General features: G+C 43.6%; 1 protein-coding gene across 1 annotated transcript in view; it reads right to left on the bottom strand.

Moving 5' to 3' along the window:
• Window positions 1-557: 557 nt before the first annotated feature.
• LOC129696300 (acyl-protein thioesterase 1-like) overlaps window positions 558-15,740 on the bottom strand; it is a 45,427-nt gene continuing 30,244 nt past the window's right edge. The window contains exons 6-9 of the mRNA XM_055634076.1: window positions 11,787-11,860; window positions 9,101-9,202; window positions 5,495-5,671; window positions 558-1,079 (exon numbers count right to left, since the gene is read on the bottom strand). Of these exons, the coding sequence (XP_055490051.1) occupies window positions 1,026-1,079; window positions 5,495-5,671; window positions 9,101-9,202; window positions 11,787-11,860 (407 nt within the window). The 3' untranslated portion in view covers window positions 558-1,025. The remainder of the gene's footprint in view (window positions 1,080-5,494; window positions 5,672-9,100; window positions 9,203-11,786; window positions 11,861-15,740) is intronic.

Genomic DNA, 15,740 nt, shown 5'->3' with positions numbered 1-15,740 from the left:
TTGGATGGTTCTATTGAATCTCATTATGCTACTTTGAAAACTATGAAGCATGCTTGCCACTGAAACCTATTTGCATTCTAGAATTATTTGTGTGTTACACAAGCCATGTATTTGGCTGAGATTAATCCATTTTCGTATTTTTTAAAATGTCGGCAAATTCCACATTATACAAAAAGGAAATAAGAGTACACCCCACATCCATCATTACAACTTTGCACAAATCTAACTGGAATATATATCATATAAAGATATCCCTGTGCAGTTTAAAACTTGGAAATGAATATAATCAAATAAAACCAATAATTATCCGATTCAGAATTGTCTCTTTGACTGGTATATTGGATCATAATTAACAATGCCTAAAAAAAGATGCATTTTTTCAAGTGTGCAAGTACCAATTGTTTTGGTGCTCCTGGCTTCATGTAGTTTTGACTACGACTTGGAAACAGTTGTTCCATTAGAACACTTATTCCTACTGTTTTATATGGATGCCAAATGCTTTAGAGAAAAATATACTTTAAAACTAATCAGAACGTCATACTTATACGAACAAACCATTGGTTATCAAATATGACCTTTATTTGATTTCTATGACAATTTTTGTTGCAGTAAAACACAAATAGCAAGTGACCTTTTGGGAGATTATAGACACTTGCATGTTGTAACTTGTTTCTTCTATATGTTCATACATTCACCAATATCACACTTAGTCAAGATAGAATGAATCTCAGGCTGAACAAAGCAAATAGTACCAGGACAAAGTAAAAACTGGAATGATTGCATTGTAGATAAGCTTTTTAAATGCTGCCTGCAATTACTGCATTGCTCAGTATAAACTAGCAGACAGCGCAACCTCAACGTAACACCAAGTTACTGTGACAATTACAGAATATAAATTGAGAAAAAAGTGCTAATGTTAAAATGATGGATGACTTGCATCTTATGTAGGCAAGTGAAAGGAAGATTAGGGTCTATCATGATCAGATGCTGGTGCAGCTTCTTAGAAAAAAAATTCTGGCTTTTCATTAGTTGATTGGAGGTAGCATCTTTTCAATGAACTCTTGGACATCAGACATTTCCTGATTGTAAAACAATAGACAAAATTATTTTAATGCAGTCAAAATTGGCTTTAATATATATTAAATAATTAAAATATGGACAAGTTCCCCACAGAAGCAAGGCAAACATCAAACAGAATGCATTTCAAGGGATTAAACCAAGTATAATATAGCCCCTTAGTACAGCAGGCTACTTATTAACCACAGACCCCAACTCTAAACATGATTATCAAAGTACAGGTGCACAACCTTTTATCCGAAAGCCTTGGGACCAGACACTTTTCGTAATTCAGAATTTGTCGGTCTTCGGAATGGAAATTTTTTAGCGTAGATTTTAATGGCTGGCTCAGTGGTAGAGTGCTCGGCTCATATCCGCAAGGTCGCGAGTTTGCGCCTTGATCCCGGCAGTTACTCGGTCGCGGGTTTGAGTCTTCAATGTCGTTTTTTCTTGCAGAATAAATGTCTGTATGAAATGCAGTGTGTTGAATGAATTCCTGAATTTGTAAATGTGCCCGCAGCATTGAATCACCTCTCGCACTCATGTCACCCTAGCGGGGCTACATGCCCTTAGGCGGCCTAGCTCGGGGATTCTTGAATCCCCGAGCTAGGTCGCGAGTTTGCGCCTCGATCCTGGCAGTTACTCGGTCGCGAGTTTGAGTCTTCAATGTAGTTTTTTCTTGCAGAATAAATGTTTGTATGAAATGCAGTGTAGGAGAGGTGTACTGACTGTGTGGGCAGAAATTTGGAAGTGATTGCCCACCAGTCTAAAAAGCCGCTGTGTCTCCCTGTCCCTGGGATAGCAGGGGGCGATCAAACAGCACAATACCCCCCTCCCCCTCCAACTCCAGAGGAATCCTCTCCCCGATGGGCCGCGACAAGTGGCAGTTTGCCCACAGCCCGAGCTGCGCCATCCCAAGAACAAGACGTACCTTGCACACCATCAGCTTCTGCCCCTACGTGTTCCTCTGGAGTTGGAGCGGGGCTGGGCTGGAGTTGCTGCTGGCTGTGGGTCTCTGGGATCTCCGTGCTTGCAGTGGGCCTGGGGGTCGCTGTGACGTTGGTCCTGACGTCTCCGGCCACCCCCCTGGACTGGAGCTGAGACTGGGAACTGTACCGCCCTTGCCCCCTCCCTCTGCAATTGCAAACAACCCCACTCTCCTGCAAGGGCGGTACAGTTCCCGGAGGATAGCAGGTGGCATGAGACGTCAGGACCAACAGGAACCCACTCCCCGATTGGCCACTACGACGCCCCGAGCTGCGCCCCGTCATCCGCAACCCAGGTTCCTCTGTATTTGGAGCGGGGCTGGGCTGGGCTGCTGTTGGCTGTGGGTCTCTGGGTTCTCCGTGCTTGCGGTGGGCCTGGTGGTCGACTTCTAATTGGTCCTGACGTCTCCGGTGACTGCACTGACCTGCTGCCATCACCGACGTGAAGACAGTACAAAGCCCCCGCGCCGGTGCAATGGAGAGGGGAGGGATGGGGGTCACACACATGGCCGGGAAGCAGAGGGGTGTAGGTGGAGTGAAACTGAAGGGAGCGACAATCTGTTGCTGCCTACACGCGGAGTTAAAAAGTTTCCACGCAAGACTCACGATACACTGTGTATCGTGAGCCTACCGTGGGAACTTTTTAACTCAGCGGGCAGGTAGCAGCATATTGTCAATTATTAACCCTCCCGCGCAAAATACCCTCACCTTCTCTTTTATGAATATTTAGTTCCCCTTTCTTCGAGGACCGACCGGAGGTTCCGCTGTCACCTCTGCGGGCCGCCCTCGGTGAACGTTTTCAAGGACCTTTCTTCAAGGACCGAAAAAAATGTCCGCTATTCGGAGGTTGTCGTTATTTGGATCTTCGGATAAAAGGTTGTGCACCTGTACTGTGTTACACCACACCAATGCAAGCCCAAATTCCATTTTGAAACCAAAATGTTCCCATGGAGACACAAGAAATTGCAGATGTCGGAATCTTGAGCAAAACATAGTGCTGGAGGAGGCAACATTTGTGGAAGGAATTGCCAAAATCTAGCGATGTTACAAAACCTACCTTCAGCGGCGCTGCAGATCTGCCACAGGCTGTGTGTGTGTGACTGTGGCGCCTTTGAGGAGGGGGGGGGGGGGGGGGGGGGGGGGGGGGGGGGGGGGGGGATTAAAATGCAGGTTTGTATCGCTTGTCGATACAATAATTTATTCATTTATTTTAAATCACTGGACAATTTAATAGCTGGATTAAAGTAAAAAGCGACTTCGAACGCCCTCAACGTGCCGGATCGTACCAGGAGAAAACAAAGGGTAAGTCGTCTATTTCACATATAATCTTGCTTCTTGGGGTGGCTTTAGTCTACTTTTACGACGCAAGAATGTTATTTAGTCCCCAAACGATTCAGTCATGTCTTTGCCTGCCGATATGGGGTTAAATTTCACGGCAACAGCATTCCAATCGGTCGCATTCCAGAAACACACACTCGCAAGATGATTAAAATTCTCTTTTTTTTGGACAATCATGTCATGAATCGTCTATATTTTATGTAATTGTATATCCATAATCAATATTTTTATACTAAATATCCACAACAGTTTTAGTCACATGTATTGTGCAAAAAATAATAATTTTGATTATATTGAGAGTGGATGTTTCTAGATTAATTTATGGGAAATAAACATTAAATTCCTTCCATTTGGCATATGTCAATAACAGTGAGATTTAAAAATCATGTTATGTTGTGATTTCTTGTATGAATGGGATTAGTTTGTTATCTGGATACTTAGGTTATTTTTTTTTTTTTTTAAATAGCCTTAAGAAATGGATAGATGTTTAGATCTAGTAATTGAATTTAGATGGATTAGATGATTTTAATTGATTTGATGAAACTGATGAATATGAATTTTTTGTTGGGTATTTACTATTTGTTTTAGCGTTTAACTTTATCATTTCTACCTTTTTTCTAAAACTGCAAATAATAACTTGTTTCTGTTAATGCTGTTCAGTTTTTTTTTCCTTTACATTTTAAACAGATTTCGCCAAAGAAGAAATGCAAAATTGTCAATACAAATGCCCAGCAAAAGAGACCAATTTAGCATTCGCAGAGATTATCCGAATTTGGACTACTACAAATGTGATGATCTACAGGACATTCTTAATGGGAAAGTAGTAGGCAGAAAGGCACGTCATGCATGGTTTGAAGAGCAAAAACTTGTAGTTTACAATGCCAAAATGGAAAGGTTGAGAAAAAACAAGGTGTACAGAGTTGCTTATTGATTACAATCTGAGGAGTATGATGATGCTACTGATTAGGATATGCCCATGTACCAGCTAGCAACTGATCTTCTCCATAAAGGCTTGGTCTATTGCTAGAAATTGTAATTTATTTACCTATCTGTGGCGGACTTACAGCATATAATACAATACTATTAAAGTTCTGATCTTGAGAATATCACAATTTTGAATTTTCAAGGCAGTCTGGGTGTTTATTAGTATTTCCGTCACAACGGTCAATTTTGTAATTAGCTACAATTAAGGCAACTAACTAATTATATGCATTAATTTCAGGTCATTCAGGTAAGATGTTTCATATTTGTTACAGAATGCTTCAATCTATAATAACTGAACATTTCATTCAGTTCTCTTAATTTTTAAGAAAGTTATGGGCTTTTGACCGTCTTCGATCACAGCTTTTGTGTTAAGTCAATGGAAAAGCAATATGGAACAAGTTGCTAATTTCCGAGTATGAAAATGGCCATAACCTTTTTAATGCAGAAGATATGAAAGTGAATTAGGTATCAAATTAAACTTATTTTTATGCTTTATCTGATGGGATAAATTGCAAACTTGATTTTTTAAATCTCAAAATTTTGTAACATTGTTACAAAATGATGTTTTGGGTCAGAATCTTTCTGACCGTCTTGGCCTTCTGACCCAATTCAAATCTTATGTAAAAGGCATATTGCTTTTACAGAAAGCTTCATAACCAAATAATAGATGTGATATTAAGTAAATAACAAAATGTATATATCCTTAATCCCCAAGGCTTATTTAACAGTTACTATATGTAAATGCCTACGTGTTTTTTTTCTTGGAAATGTCGAGTGCTGATCATGAATCTTTCTAGCTACTCATCATTGCATTTGAATGTGGGCATAATATATGGCACCTCAAAACTACATTTTCATTTCAAATCATATACCAGTAAATGTAATCAGCTTGGTGAAATTAAGGTCAAATGGGAGGACATAAAATTCATAAATATCACAGAATTCAAAAATAATTCTAATTTCTGCCTGAAATTATGCATTTTAAAGATCAATCTTGCCTTCTTAATAGCTTATCAGATCCATAATTTTTACAGACATTAAAATGTTGAGACGACCCTTTTACACATCCAACACAACCTACATTTTTCTAAATATATTCAACTTCAACATTAAGATTTTCAATTACTAACCTTGGCACAAGAACCATGTGCCATGCCTGGGTAGGACTTGAAAATGACATTTTCTGGATTGATGAGAGTTTTTAATTTTTCTGCAGTAAGATCTCCAAATGATAGAGGCACTAGGGGGTCTATCTCTCCATGACATTGAAGAACATGAATCTCCTTGTTTGGACTATCAGCAGCTGCCTTGGGAACAAAAAGACAATAAACTGTTCAATAAGAAAATGGAATAAAGTTGTGTGAAATTATGTAATTTTTGTAGAAATTAAAATTTGAGCAAGTTACTGTGCTGGTTTCCATTCCAAATTGTGCACTCTTAAGGGCCTGTCCTACTTAGGTCATCCATGGTTTGTTGCTGGGAGGGATGCGGATGCATTTAGTGTTAGTGAGATTGTCTACACAGCTTTTTATGTAAAAAAGTACAATGGAGGTGTAGGTGTCAATGTCCTCGTCCTCAAACAAGTCCCAGTCGGTTCAGTTAAAGCAGTCTGTAATTGCCCAGAAGCTCCCTCAGGCCACACTTGAAGGTCCCTAGCAGCTGGTTTGACCGTATTGATGAGTGCTCAATATGCTGGGGTTAAAAACAGGGAGATGTGGTCAGATTGGCCCAGATGGGGGAGAGGTGATGCTTTGTACCCATGTTTGATGTTGCTATAAACATGGTCCAGTATGTTTTTACCTCATGTGGGGCATTGCACATGTTGATAGGATTTAGGGAGGACAGTCTTTAGTCTTGCTTGGTTGAAATCCCCTGCTACTATAAAGACTCCATCAGGATGGACGCTCTGTTGTCTGCTAATGGAAGTAAGCAGATAGTCTATGGCTATCAAACTATGCAGTTCTCTCTCTCCCCCCCCCCCCCCCCCCCCCCCCATCTTTGCACATTCCCTCATACTTCCCGGGATAAATAAAGTTCTATCGTATCGTATCATTGTACTCCCATTGTTCAATTTAAACCCAAAGCTGCATTGTCATTAAAGCCTCAGGGTTATGATAATTAACATGCCAAGGTGCAATCAAAAGCCAAAATAAATACTGCAATTGAAGAGATTAAGTGAGGAGTATTCTCTCCTCTGGTAGTTCAAATCTTACTTCAGCACAAATTCGACATTCCAGATAAACTGAGGCTTTATCAACTTTTGCATCATCATAAAAGAGCTCACTCAAAAGGGGTCAAGCAGTAAGTCACCCTGATATCAGAGTTAAAATTCATTTATCTGAATAAATATTACAGATGACTTGGTTGCTTGGAAAGCAAATGCAATGTCAGCATTTATTTTGAGAGGGCTTGCATACAAAACAGGGATGTAATGCTTAGGCTCCTTCAGATGCTGGTCAGGCCGCATTTAGAAAATTGAGAACAAATTTGTGACCATACCCGAGGAAGGATGTGCTGGCTCTGGAGGGATCCAGAGGAGGTTTACAAGAATGATCCAGGGCTGCCAACTCTCATGCTTTGAGCGTGAGAATAACGCATTTGGGCAAATTCTCGCGCACTCACGCTGATCACAAATTTCTCATGCTCTGTCGTGAGAAATTCTGTGATCAATGAAAATTTCAAAACTCATATAAACTGCATGGGCCGTGGGTGTTGGAGAGCCGGGGCTGAGGGAGGGATGGAAGCAGCGGGCTGGGACAGATGCGGAGAGCCGTGGCTGGCGAGTGATTGCGGGGCTGGCGAGTGGCTCGCTGCAGCTCCGGCCATGGAGCAGTCCCCAGTGCAAGAGTCCCGGGCCGTCGGAAGCATCGGAAGCGTTGCGCCGCTGCTGTGAGAGTCTCTGTTCTGAAGGGACAGAGACTCTCAAAGGGAGGGGGAGAGAGAGAGGGAAATGAGTCAGAGAGACAGTGGGGGGAATGCGAGGGGGTGAGAGGGGAGGGGGGAGGGGGGGGGGGGAGAGAGGGGGGGGAGGGGGGGGGGGGGGGGGGAGAGAGGGGAGGGGGGGAGAGAGGGGGAGGGGGGGGGAGGGGAGAGAGGGGGAGGGGGGGGGGGGGAGGGGGGGGGGGGGAGAGAGGGGAGGGGGGGGGAGGAGAGGGGAGGGGGGGAGAGAGAGGGAGAGACGGAGAGAGAGGGGAGGGGGGGAGAGAGGGGAGGGGGAGAGAGGGGAGGGGTAGAGAGGGGGGTGGAGAGGGGAGGAGAGAAGGGGGAGAGAGAGGAGTGGTTAAAAAGAGGGGGAAGAGGGAGAGAGAGGGGAGAAAGAGGATGATAAACGGGGAAAGAAAGAGGGGGGAGGGGGCAACGTGGAAAGGAGATAGAGAGAGGGGAGAGGAGAGAAAGAGAGAGGGGAGAGAGAGAGGAGAGAGAGAGAGGGGGAGAGAGAGGGGAGAGAGAGGGGAGAATGAGAGAGAGAGAGTGAGAGGGGGAGAGAGAGGGGAGAGAGAGGGGAGAGAGAGCAAGGTGGAGAGAGCAAGGGGGAGAGTGAGTTGGGAGGGAGAAATGCTAAGATGTGATTATACACAAACAAACACACGCATCCACATACAAGAACAGACTTTTAATAGTTAAGTGGGCCAAGTGGGACCTGTTGGGTCCCGTCCCCTCAATGCGCGTTTGCGGGCAGAGGCAGCCTGCGGCGTCACACACACACACACTAACCAACCCCTCACACACGAACCACCCCCATTGATATTATATTAATATTATTAATTCACTTCTTTTACCCCATCCCCGCCCTATCCACGCGCATAGCCCCCAACTCGCAGGTGCGGCTAGAGGGAGGAGGGGTAGAGAGAGAGAGAGAGAGAGAGAGAGAGAGAGAGAGGGTCACAGAGGCATAGAGAGGGGCACAGAAAGGGACACAGAGGCAGGATAGCTTGCTGCCTTTTGGAGCTGGTGTTTCCGGGTGTCCGCTGCCTTTTGGAGCTGGGGTTTCCAATTTTCGGCGTCTTTTGAGTGGGCAGCCCTGAACGACGCGACTCACAGCCCGTGAACACAACGTGCAGCCATCGTGACATCATCACGTCATCAGCCAAAGCCAGCGATTTCATTTTCTAAGTTATTTGAGATTTTTGAGCATATTGATTAATAACTTGAGAAATAATGCATGAATCTTTCAGATAAGGTGATTTTTGACTTCACGGGATAAATCTCGACAGGAATATGTAAAAGATTTATCGTTAGAGAGTCTTTTTTTCGAGAAGTGAAAACAAACAAATAAATAAATACACACACACACACAGTTTTATAGTTATAAATAAGGATATGGGTATAGATATGGATATATAGATACTGAATCTGTGCGTTTACCATCTTGGTTTTAAGATGGCACCTATTTTTGTGTAACAAATACTATGATTTGTACTTATTCTATGATTGTCTTCAATAATGGATCAGTGACCACAATTGCGATGCCACATGAATTTTCCACATTACATATCACCAATATAGGGCAGACATGAATATAACAGTTGCCAAACCAAATCAATGCATTGCATGAATGGTGTTACCTCTTCAAAATCTGGTCATTGGAGTTTTCACAATGGAATTGCTTTTTCTTAAAATAAAATATCCACTATTACACCATGTTTAAGCTTTACCGATTTCTCCTTTTTTAATTGTATATATAAGATCTTTGTCATTCATTTCATAATGAACAAAAGGAAAATAATTGCTAGTACCTGCGGAAAAGATTTCCGAAGTGGAAGCCAACAGCTAAGGCCAATCACACCTCCAAGCCTCTGATGTGTTGTCAGTGCTGTGTACAATGACAGAGCACCTCCCTATAGAATAAATCAAATCAATAATTTACCCATTGTTAAACATTATAACAAATTACTCATTCTCGCATTCACTGGCTGAAGTTTCAATTTTATTTAAAAGGCTCTGTGTATAATTCAATGATCCAACTGTAACAAACGATTAATAGTTGTAAAGAATAAAAATAGGAAATGCTGCTAACATTCAGCAAAGAATGGGCGACTTGTCTAAGGTTGAAGAATACAAGATCAAATCCAGAAGGTGACGATAAGCCCATGTGGCGTTGTTGCTCAAGTTCGCCTTGGGTCTCACAATACCACAAGAGGTCACAGTCAGTTTTACTGTTTTTCCGATGTGCATCAGAACTGGCCATTGATCTACGATAATGTCTCAATTTCCCCTCCCCCATTAGTAAGCCTGGCCTGCCGGGCTTGTTCTACAGCACTGCTACAGGTGCACAACCTTTTATCCGGTGTTCCAGAAACCGAAAAGCTCTGAAAACCGGCCATTTTTTCCAGATGTCGTCTGCGCACCAAAGCTCGCGTTTGGCGCCAAACTTGACCCAAAACGACCCACGGTCAACCCAGGTCTGTACTACTGTAGCGGCTGCCTCCTCCCTGGAGACCGGGAGACGCTTAAACATCTGTAAATCATTGCTTAAATGTTAGTCAGTTAGTTTGGAGGGCTTTTATGTGAAGGGGGGTGAAGGGGTAAACTTTAATTCTTAGTCCCCTACCTGGTCGGAGAGGCGGGGAGCGGTCAATGCCTTGCCGGGTCGCTGTGCAGTAAGCTCCGCAGCGCTGTGGCCGCCAGCGGGCGGCGCCGGTTGTAGCTCCGACCCCGGCAACTCCACCCCTGGCTGCGACGCGCTACAAATCCAGCGCGGCCCGCGGCCCCGCGGCCCGGGACGCCCCAGCTCCGCACCAGCGGGGTGCGGGCAATGCCTTACCGGGTCGCCGTGCGGCAAGCACCGGAGCGCTGTGGCCGCCGACACACAACATCGCGGGGCGTCGCTGGATTTGGAGCCGCGCAGCCAGGGGGAGAGTTGCCGGGGTCGGAGCTCGAACCGGCGCCGCCCGCGGCCAGACGGAGCCCCCAGCTCCGCGGCTCCAAATCCAGCGACGCTCCGCGATGTTGGAAGAAGGCGGCCACAGCGCTCCGGAGCTTGCCGCACGGCGACCCGGTAAGGCATTGCCCGCACCCCGCTGGTGCGGAGCTGGGGCGTCCGGCCGCGGGCCGCGCTGGATTTGGAGCGCCTCGCAGCCAGGGGTAGAGTTGCCGGGGTCGGAGCTACAACCGGTGCTGCCCGCGGCCGGACGGAGCCCCCAGCTCCGCGAGGTTGGGAGTCGCCGACCAGGTAGGTAGGGGACTAAGAATTAAAGTTTCCCCCTTCACCCCTACACCACCACCACCACATAAAATCCCTCCAAACTAACTGACTAACATTTATGCAATGATTCTCCGGGGAGGAGGCAGCTGCTCCAGACTTTTCAAGCCGCCCGCGCTACCTACCTAATCTACGCTAAAAATCTTCCATTCTGAAATCCGAAAATGTCCGAAATCCGACAAGTGTCTGGTCCCAAGGCTTTCGGATAAAAGGTTGTGCACCTGTATTATCGTCTTATAACGAAACAAAATGTGCTTTTAACTGTCAATTAACCCATCTAATCTCATCCTATCAGAGATGGTTCTACCCATCTCCCCTCCTTCCACCTCGCCCATCCCCCCAAAAGTTTTTGTTCGGACACAAGATCTTAAATGCAAAATGTTAACTGTTTTTGTTTTCTTTCCACATTTGCTGCCTGACTTGTTGAGTGTTTCCAGCACTGTTATTTAACTTTAGGTTTTTCAGCATCTTTTTCTTTTTTATTTTATATGGATTTATTGACATTTAATCTATTCAATTAGTTTAATCAGTCTCTCTCTGTAAAGCACTTTGGTTCAAAGTGATTTTGTTTAAAAGTGCTATATAAATAAATATTATTATTATTATTATTATCAGCCGTTTTTGTTTAATACGTTGAAATACAAAATATTTCTAACTTTCATTAGGAATTCGATAGTATAGTCTATGACTCAAGCAAACCCCAGGCATTATGTTAGAATAAACAATATAATAAAATTAATTTACCAATATTATCAGAATAAGTACAAGAACCGATTGCTGTATGTTTCCTAATCTTACGTTGTCTAACAATATATTTAATATGCTGATCATACTGTTTATAATGAATATAATTCAGAAAAATTGAAAAACTGCAAAAATAATGGACTAAAAGAATATGTCAACAAAATTCAAACACTTAAGACAGACCACAGGGTCACGCGAGCAAGTTCTGACAGATGTATTAGCTGGTATATCTGCAATAAATGACTGCAGGGGGTCACTGATCAATGCATAGCAAAATAATTGCAATTACTGCATTTAAAGTTATGGAACAATTCCAGTTTAAAAATGAAGGCTCACTATACATTTCAGTGGTTGTTTTCTACATTGCTTTCTAAAAGAGGTTATCCAAAACATTGTTTCATATTTAGTGACATCCAATCTCTATCTTAAAAGAGTCAAAATGAAAATTGACCTGATGTTTTGTGAACATATCTTACCTGAGAAAATCCCCCCAAAATAATTCGATTAGATGGTATCCCATTTTTAACTTCCACATTTATCATTTCTTTAACTGCAAAACAAAAACAAAATATACATGTTTCATTATTTCATTCAATGTATCAAAAATATGAAGGAATCTGCTTTGTTGCAGTTGCACCTGTTAAATTTAAATTAGAATCATAAAGTGCCAACACCCTACCTAAACAATGACCTGGATTGTGATAACCTTGTAAAATCTGCAAATCATGTAAAACTTTGCTTCTCCATTACATTCCAAAATCCCATACCACTAATACAGTCTGAAGATGGGTCGCAACCCTAAAAGTCACTCATTCCTTCTCTCCAGAGATGCTGCCTATACCGACCGTTGAGTTACTCCAGCATTTTGTGTCTACCACTAATACATGGTTATCTTTCCAACTTTTCCTGCCCAGGCACTAAAATGTCAGTTTTCTAAAATCACAGATGGATTTCCATTACTCCGACCAGGTGGCTTTATTTCCTCTTAGCCTCGCGTTGTTCATCGATATCACACTACTCCTGGGCCATTGTCTGCCACTACACTTGCATGCCTTAATTCCTTGAAACTGAAAAGCACAGAAGAATCTAGATGCTGGAAATCTGAAATAATACCAACCTGATGTCTTGACTGTTTTCCTTCTGTAGATGCTGTCTAACTTGCTTAGTACCTCCAACATTACATTTTAACTTATTTCTTATGCTCTCTGATCCTAGCCACGGTTACCTCCACCAATACATGTTTTCCCTACGATACTGCAATTACTTTCAAGTGTTCCAAGTATTCAGTCATGGACACTGTCCATTCTTGCTGGAGATACCCTCAGCAGACCAGATATACTCTGATAGCCAACTACATTTCCATCATCTGTCTGTATTCCTCCACTGGTTCTTATCAGATTGAGTAGCATCCACTCAGGCAGAAGAAATCAAAGACAAATCTTTTGACTTTTGAAACTGCACACAAAGTAAAACTGAGGGGGCTTTGAAGCAGCTGCAACAAAAATACAAGACTCAAATAGCAAAGACATGCAAGAGAATGCAGTGAGCATAAGTGACTTACTGCTACTATTGAAATAACTACATAATGAGATTCAAATTTTTAAGTTCATTCCTTGGGGTGCAAAGAATTAACAGTTAGATGAGAACAAAAGTGGATATGGCTAGTCTTGGGCCAAGAGTCTTAGCTAAAAGGCCAAGGAAATGGCAGCTTGGATGAACTTTGAGATCCGCACTCTCCTGAAGACCAGACACCGGGCATTGATGTCTGATGATACAGTGGTGTGCAAGAAGTCCAGATACGACCTTGGTAAGGCCATCAAAAAGGCCAAAAGGGACTTCTGCTCCAAGCTGGAGGATGAGACAGATGTTTGACAGCTGTGGGGGGGCCTGAATGCAATCATCTCCTACAAGGCGAAACCAGGAGGCAGCTCGAATGTCAGCGTAGCATCACTTCATGATGAGCTCAATGCGTTTTACGCACACTTTGACAGGGAGAATACTGATGTGCCTTCTCGAGCCCCCATTCGCTGTGATGGTATTTCAGTCACAGTCACAGAGGCAGATGTCAGAAAATCCTTCAGAGGGGTGAACCCTCGAAAAGCACCTGGACCTGATGGTATACCCAGTTCGCTTACCGCCACAACAGATCAACGGTGGGTGCGATTTTGCTGGCTCTCCACTCCGCTCTGGACAACTTGGACACCAAAAACTCGTATGACAGGCTGTTATTCATTGATTACAGCTCGGCATTTAAAACAATCATCCCCTCCAAGCTGGTTACCAAACTCGCAAAACTGGGTCTCTGCGCATCTCTCTGCAATTGGATCCTCGACTTCCTCATTCACAGACCACAGACTGTTCGAATTGGTGGAAAGGTGTCAGCCTCGATAACAATCAGCACGGGAGCATCTCAAGGCTGCGTGCTCAGCCCCCTGCTGTACTCACTCTACACTCATGACTGCATAGCTGGTCATAGTGCGAACTCCATCACCAAGTTCGCTGACGACACCTCTGTTGTGGGACATATCACTGATGGAGACGAGTCGGAGTATAGAAGAGAGATCGACCGACTGACCAAATGGTGCCAGCACAATAACCTGGCCCTCAACATCAGAAAAACCAAGGAACTGATTGTGGACTTTGGAAGAGGTAGGATGGGGACCCACAGTCCCGTTTATATCCATGGGTCGATGGTGGAAAGGGTCAAGAGCTTCAAAGTCCTGGGCGTGCACATCTCTGAAGATCTCTCCTGGTCCAAGAACACTGATGCAATCATAAAGAAAGCACATAAGCGCCTCTACTTCCTGAGAAGATTACGGAGAGTCGGTATGTCAAGGAAGACTCTAACTTCTACAGGCGCACAGTAGAGAGCATGCTGACCGGTTGCATCGTGGCTTGGTTCGGCAACCTGAGCGATCAGGAGCGGAAAAGACTACAAAAAGTAGTAAACACTGCCCAGTCCATCATCGGCTCTGACCTCCCTACCAACGAGGGGTTCTATCGCAGTCGTTGCCTCAAAAAGGCTGGCAGCATCAAGGACCCACACCATCCTGGCCACACACTCATCTCCCCGCTACCTTCAGGTAGAAGGTACAGGAGCCTGAAGACTGCAACGTCCTGGTTCAAAAACACCTTCTTCCCCACAGTCATTGGGCTATTGAACTCAACTCAAAACAAAACTCTGAACATCAATAGCCCATTATCTGTTTATTTGCACTTTATCCGTTTTATTTATTCATGTGTGTATATATTTATACAATGGTATATGGACACACTGATCTGTTCTGTATTCATGCCTTCTATATTCTGTTGTGCTGAAGCAAAGCAAGAATTTCATTGTCCTATCTGGGACACATGACAATAAACTCAATTGAATCTTGAGGTTCATAAATGTCACCGTCATTCTAAAAACTAAAAGTTGGCTACAGGAGGAGGAGAGAGGAACCTGCTCCTCTCTACATCAAAGGAGACATGGTGGAGAGAGTCACTGACTAAGTTCCTGGGAATATATATCTCCCAGGACCTCAAATGGACAATGAACACCGTCACTCTCGTGAAGAAGTCACAGCAGCAGCTGTATTTCCTGAGGTCTCTGCGGAGAGCAAACGTTTCACAGCCGCTGCTGCTGTCCTTCTACCGGTGCACCGTGGAAAGTGTCCTCTCCTATGGCATCCTGGTGTGGTTTGCTTGCTGCACTGTGGCTGAGAGGGGGGCGATGCAGAGAGTTATTAAAACTGCACAGAGCATCACGAACGCTCAACTGCCCTCCCTGGATGACATATACAAGGTCCAATGCTTGCGTCGGGCCACAAACATCAAGCACGACACATCCCACCCTGCCAACCACCTTTTCACTCTGCTACCCTCTGGGAGGCGATACAGGTCTCTGAAGGCTCGCACCGACCGGTAGACTAAAACATAGTTTCTACCCATGCGCGATAAAATAACTTAACTCTAACAGAGAACACTGGGGGAAGCACAATATAATTTGGGGTGCAAAATAATGTGCAATATTCTTTTAAAATAATTTTAATACCTATTTATTATTTTCTTTACTGATCTTGTGTATATGTGAGTCAATGGCTGTTGTGTTTTGTTCTTTTTAAATCTTTTATCCTTGTCTTCTATGTACACACCGAAGGAGATGCAATGGAATTTTGTTGTACAGTTGTTGTGCAATGACAATAAGCGTATTCTATTCTATTCTATTAAATATACCCAAGCATTAAGCCAAGCAGACTGATGAATTTAGCATAAAAATGAGGCAGAAAGCATTAATTACAATTTGTCGTATCGGATTTTGGGTTTATCAATAATAACTCTCCTGGAGTTTATATTATTGGTGAAGTTTACACCTATTAGTATGTATGCTAACCCCAAAGTTATAAATAGTGTCAAGAAAAAACATTCAAGACAGATATTTCAATTCA

The sequence above is a fragment of the Leucoraja erinacea genome, chromosome 4 (assembly GCF_028641065.1).
Source record: "Leucoraja erinacea ecotype New England chromosome 4, Leri_hhj_1, whole genome shotgun sequence".
NCBI classification, from domain to species: domain Eukaryota; kingdom Metazoa; phylum Chordata; class Chondrichthyes; order Rajiformes; family Rajidae; genus Leucoraja; species Leucoraja erinaceus.
Note: the sequence above shows the minus strand (reverse complement) of the source record. Positions and strands in the feature narration are given on the sequence as shown.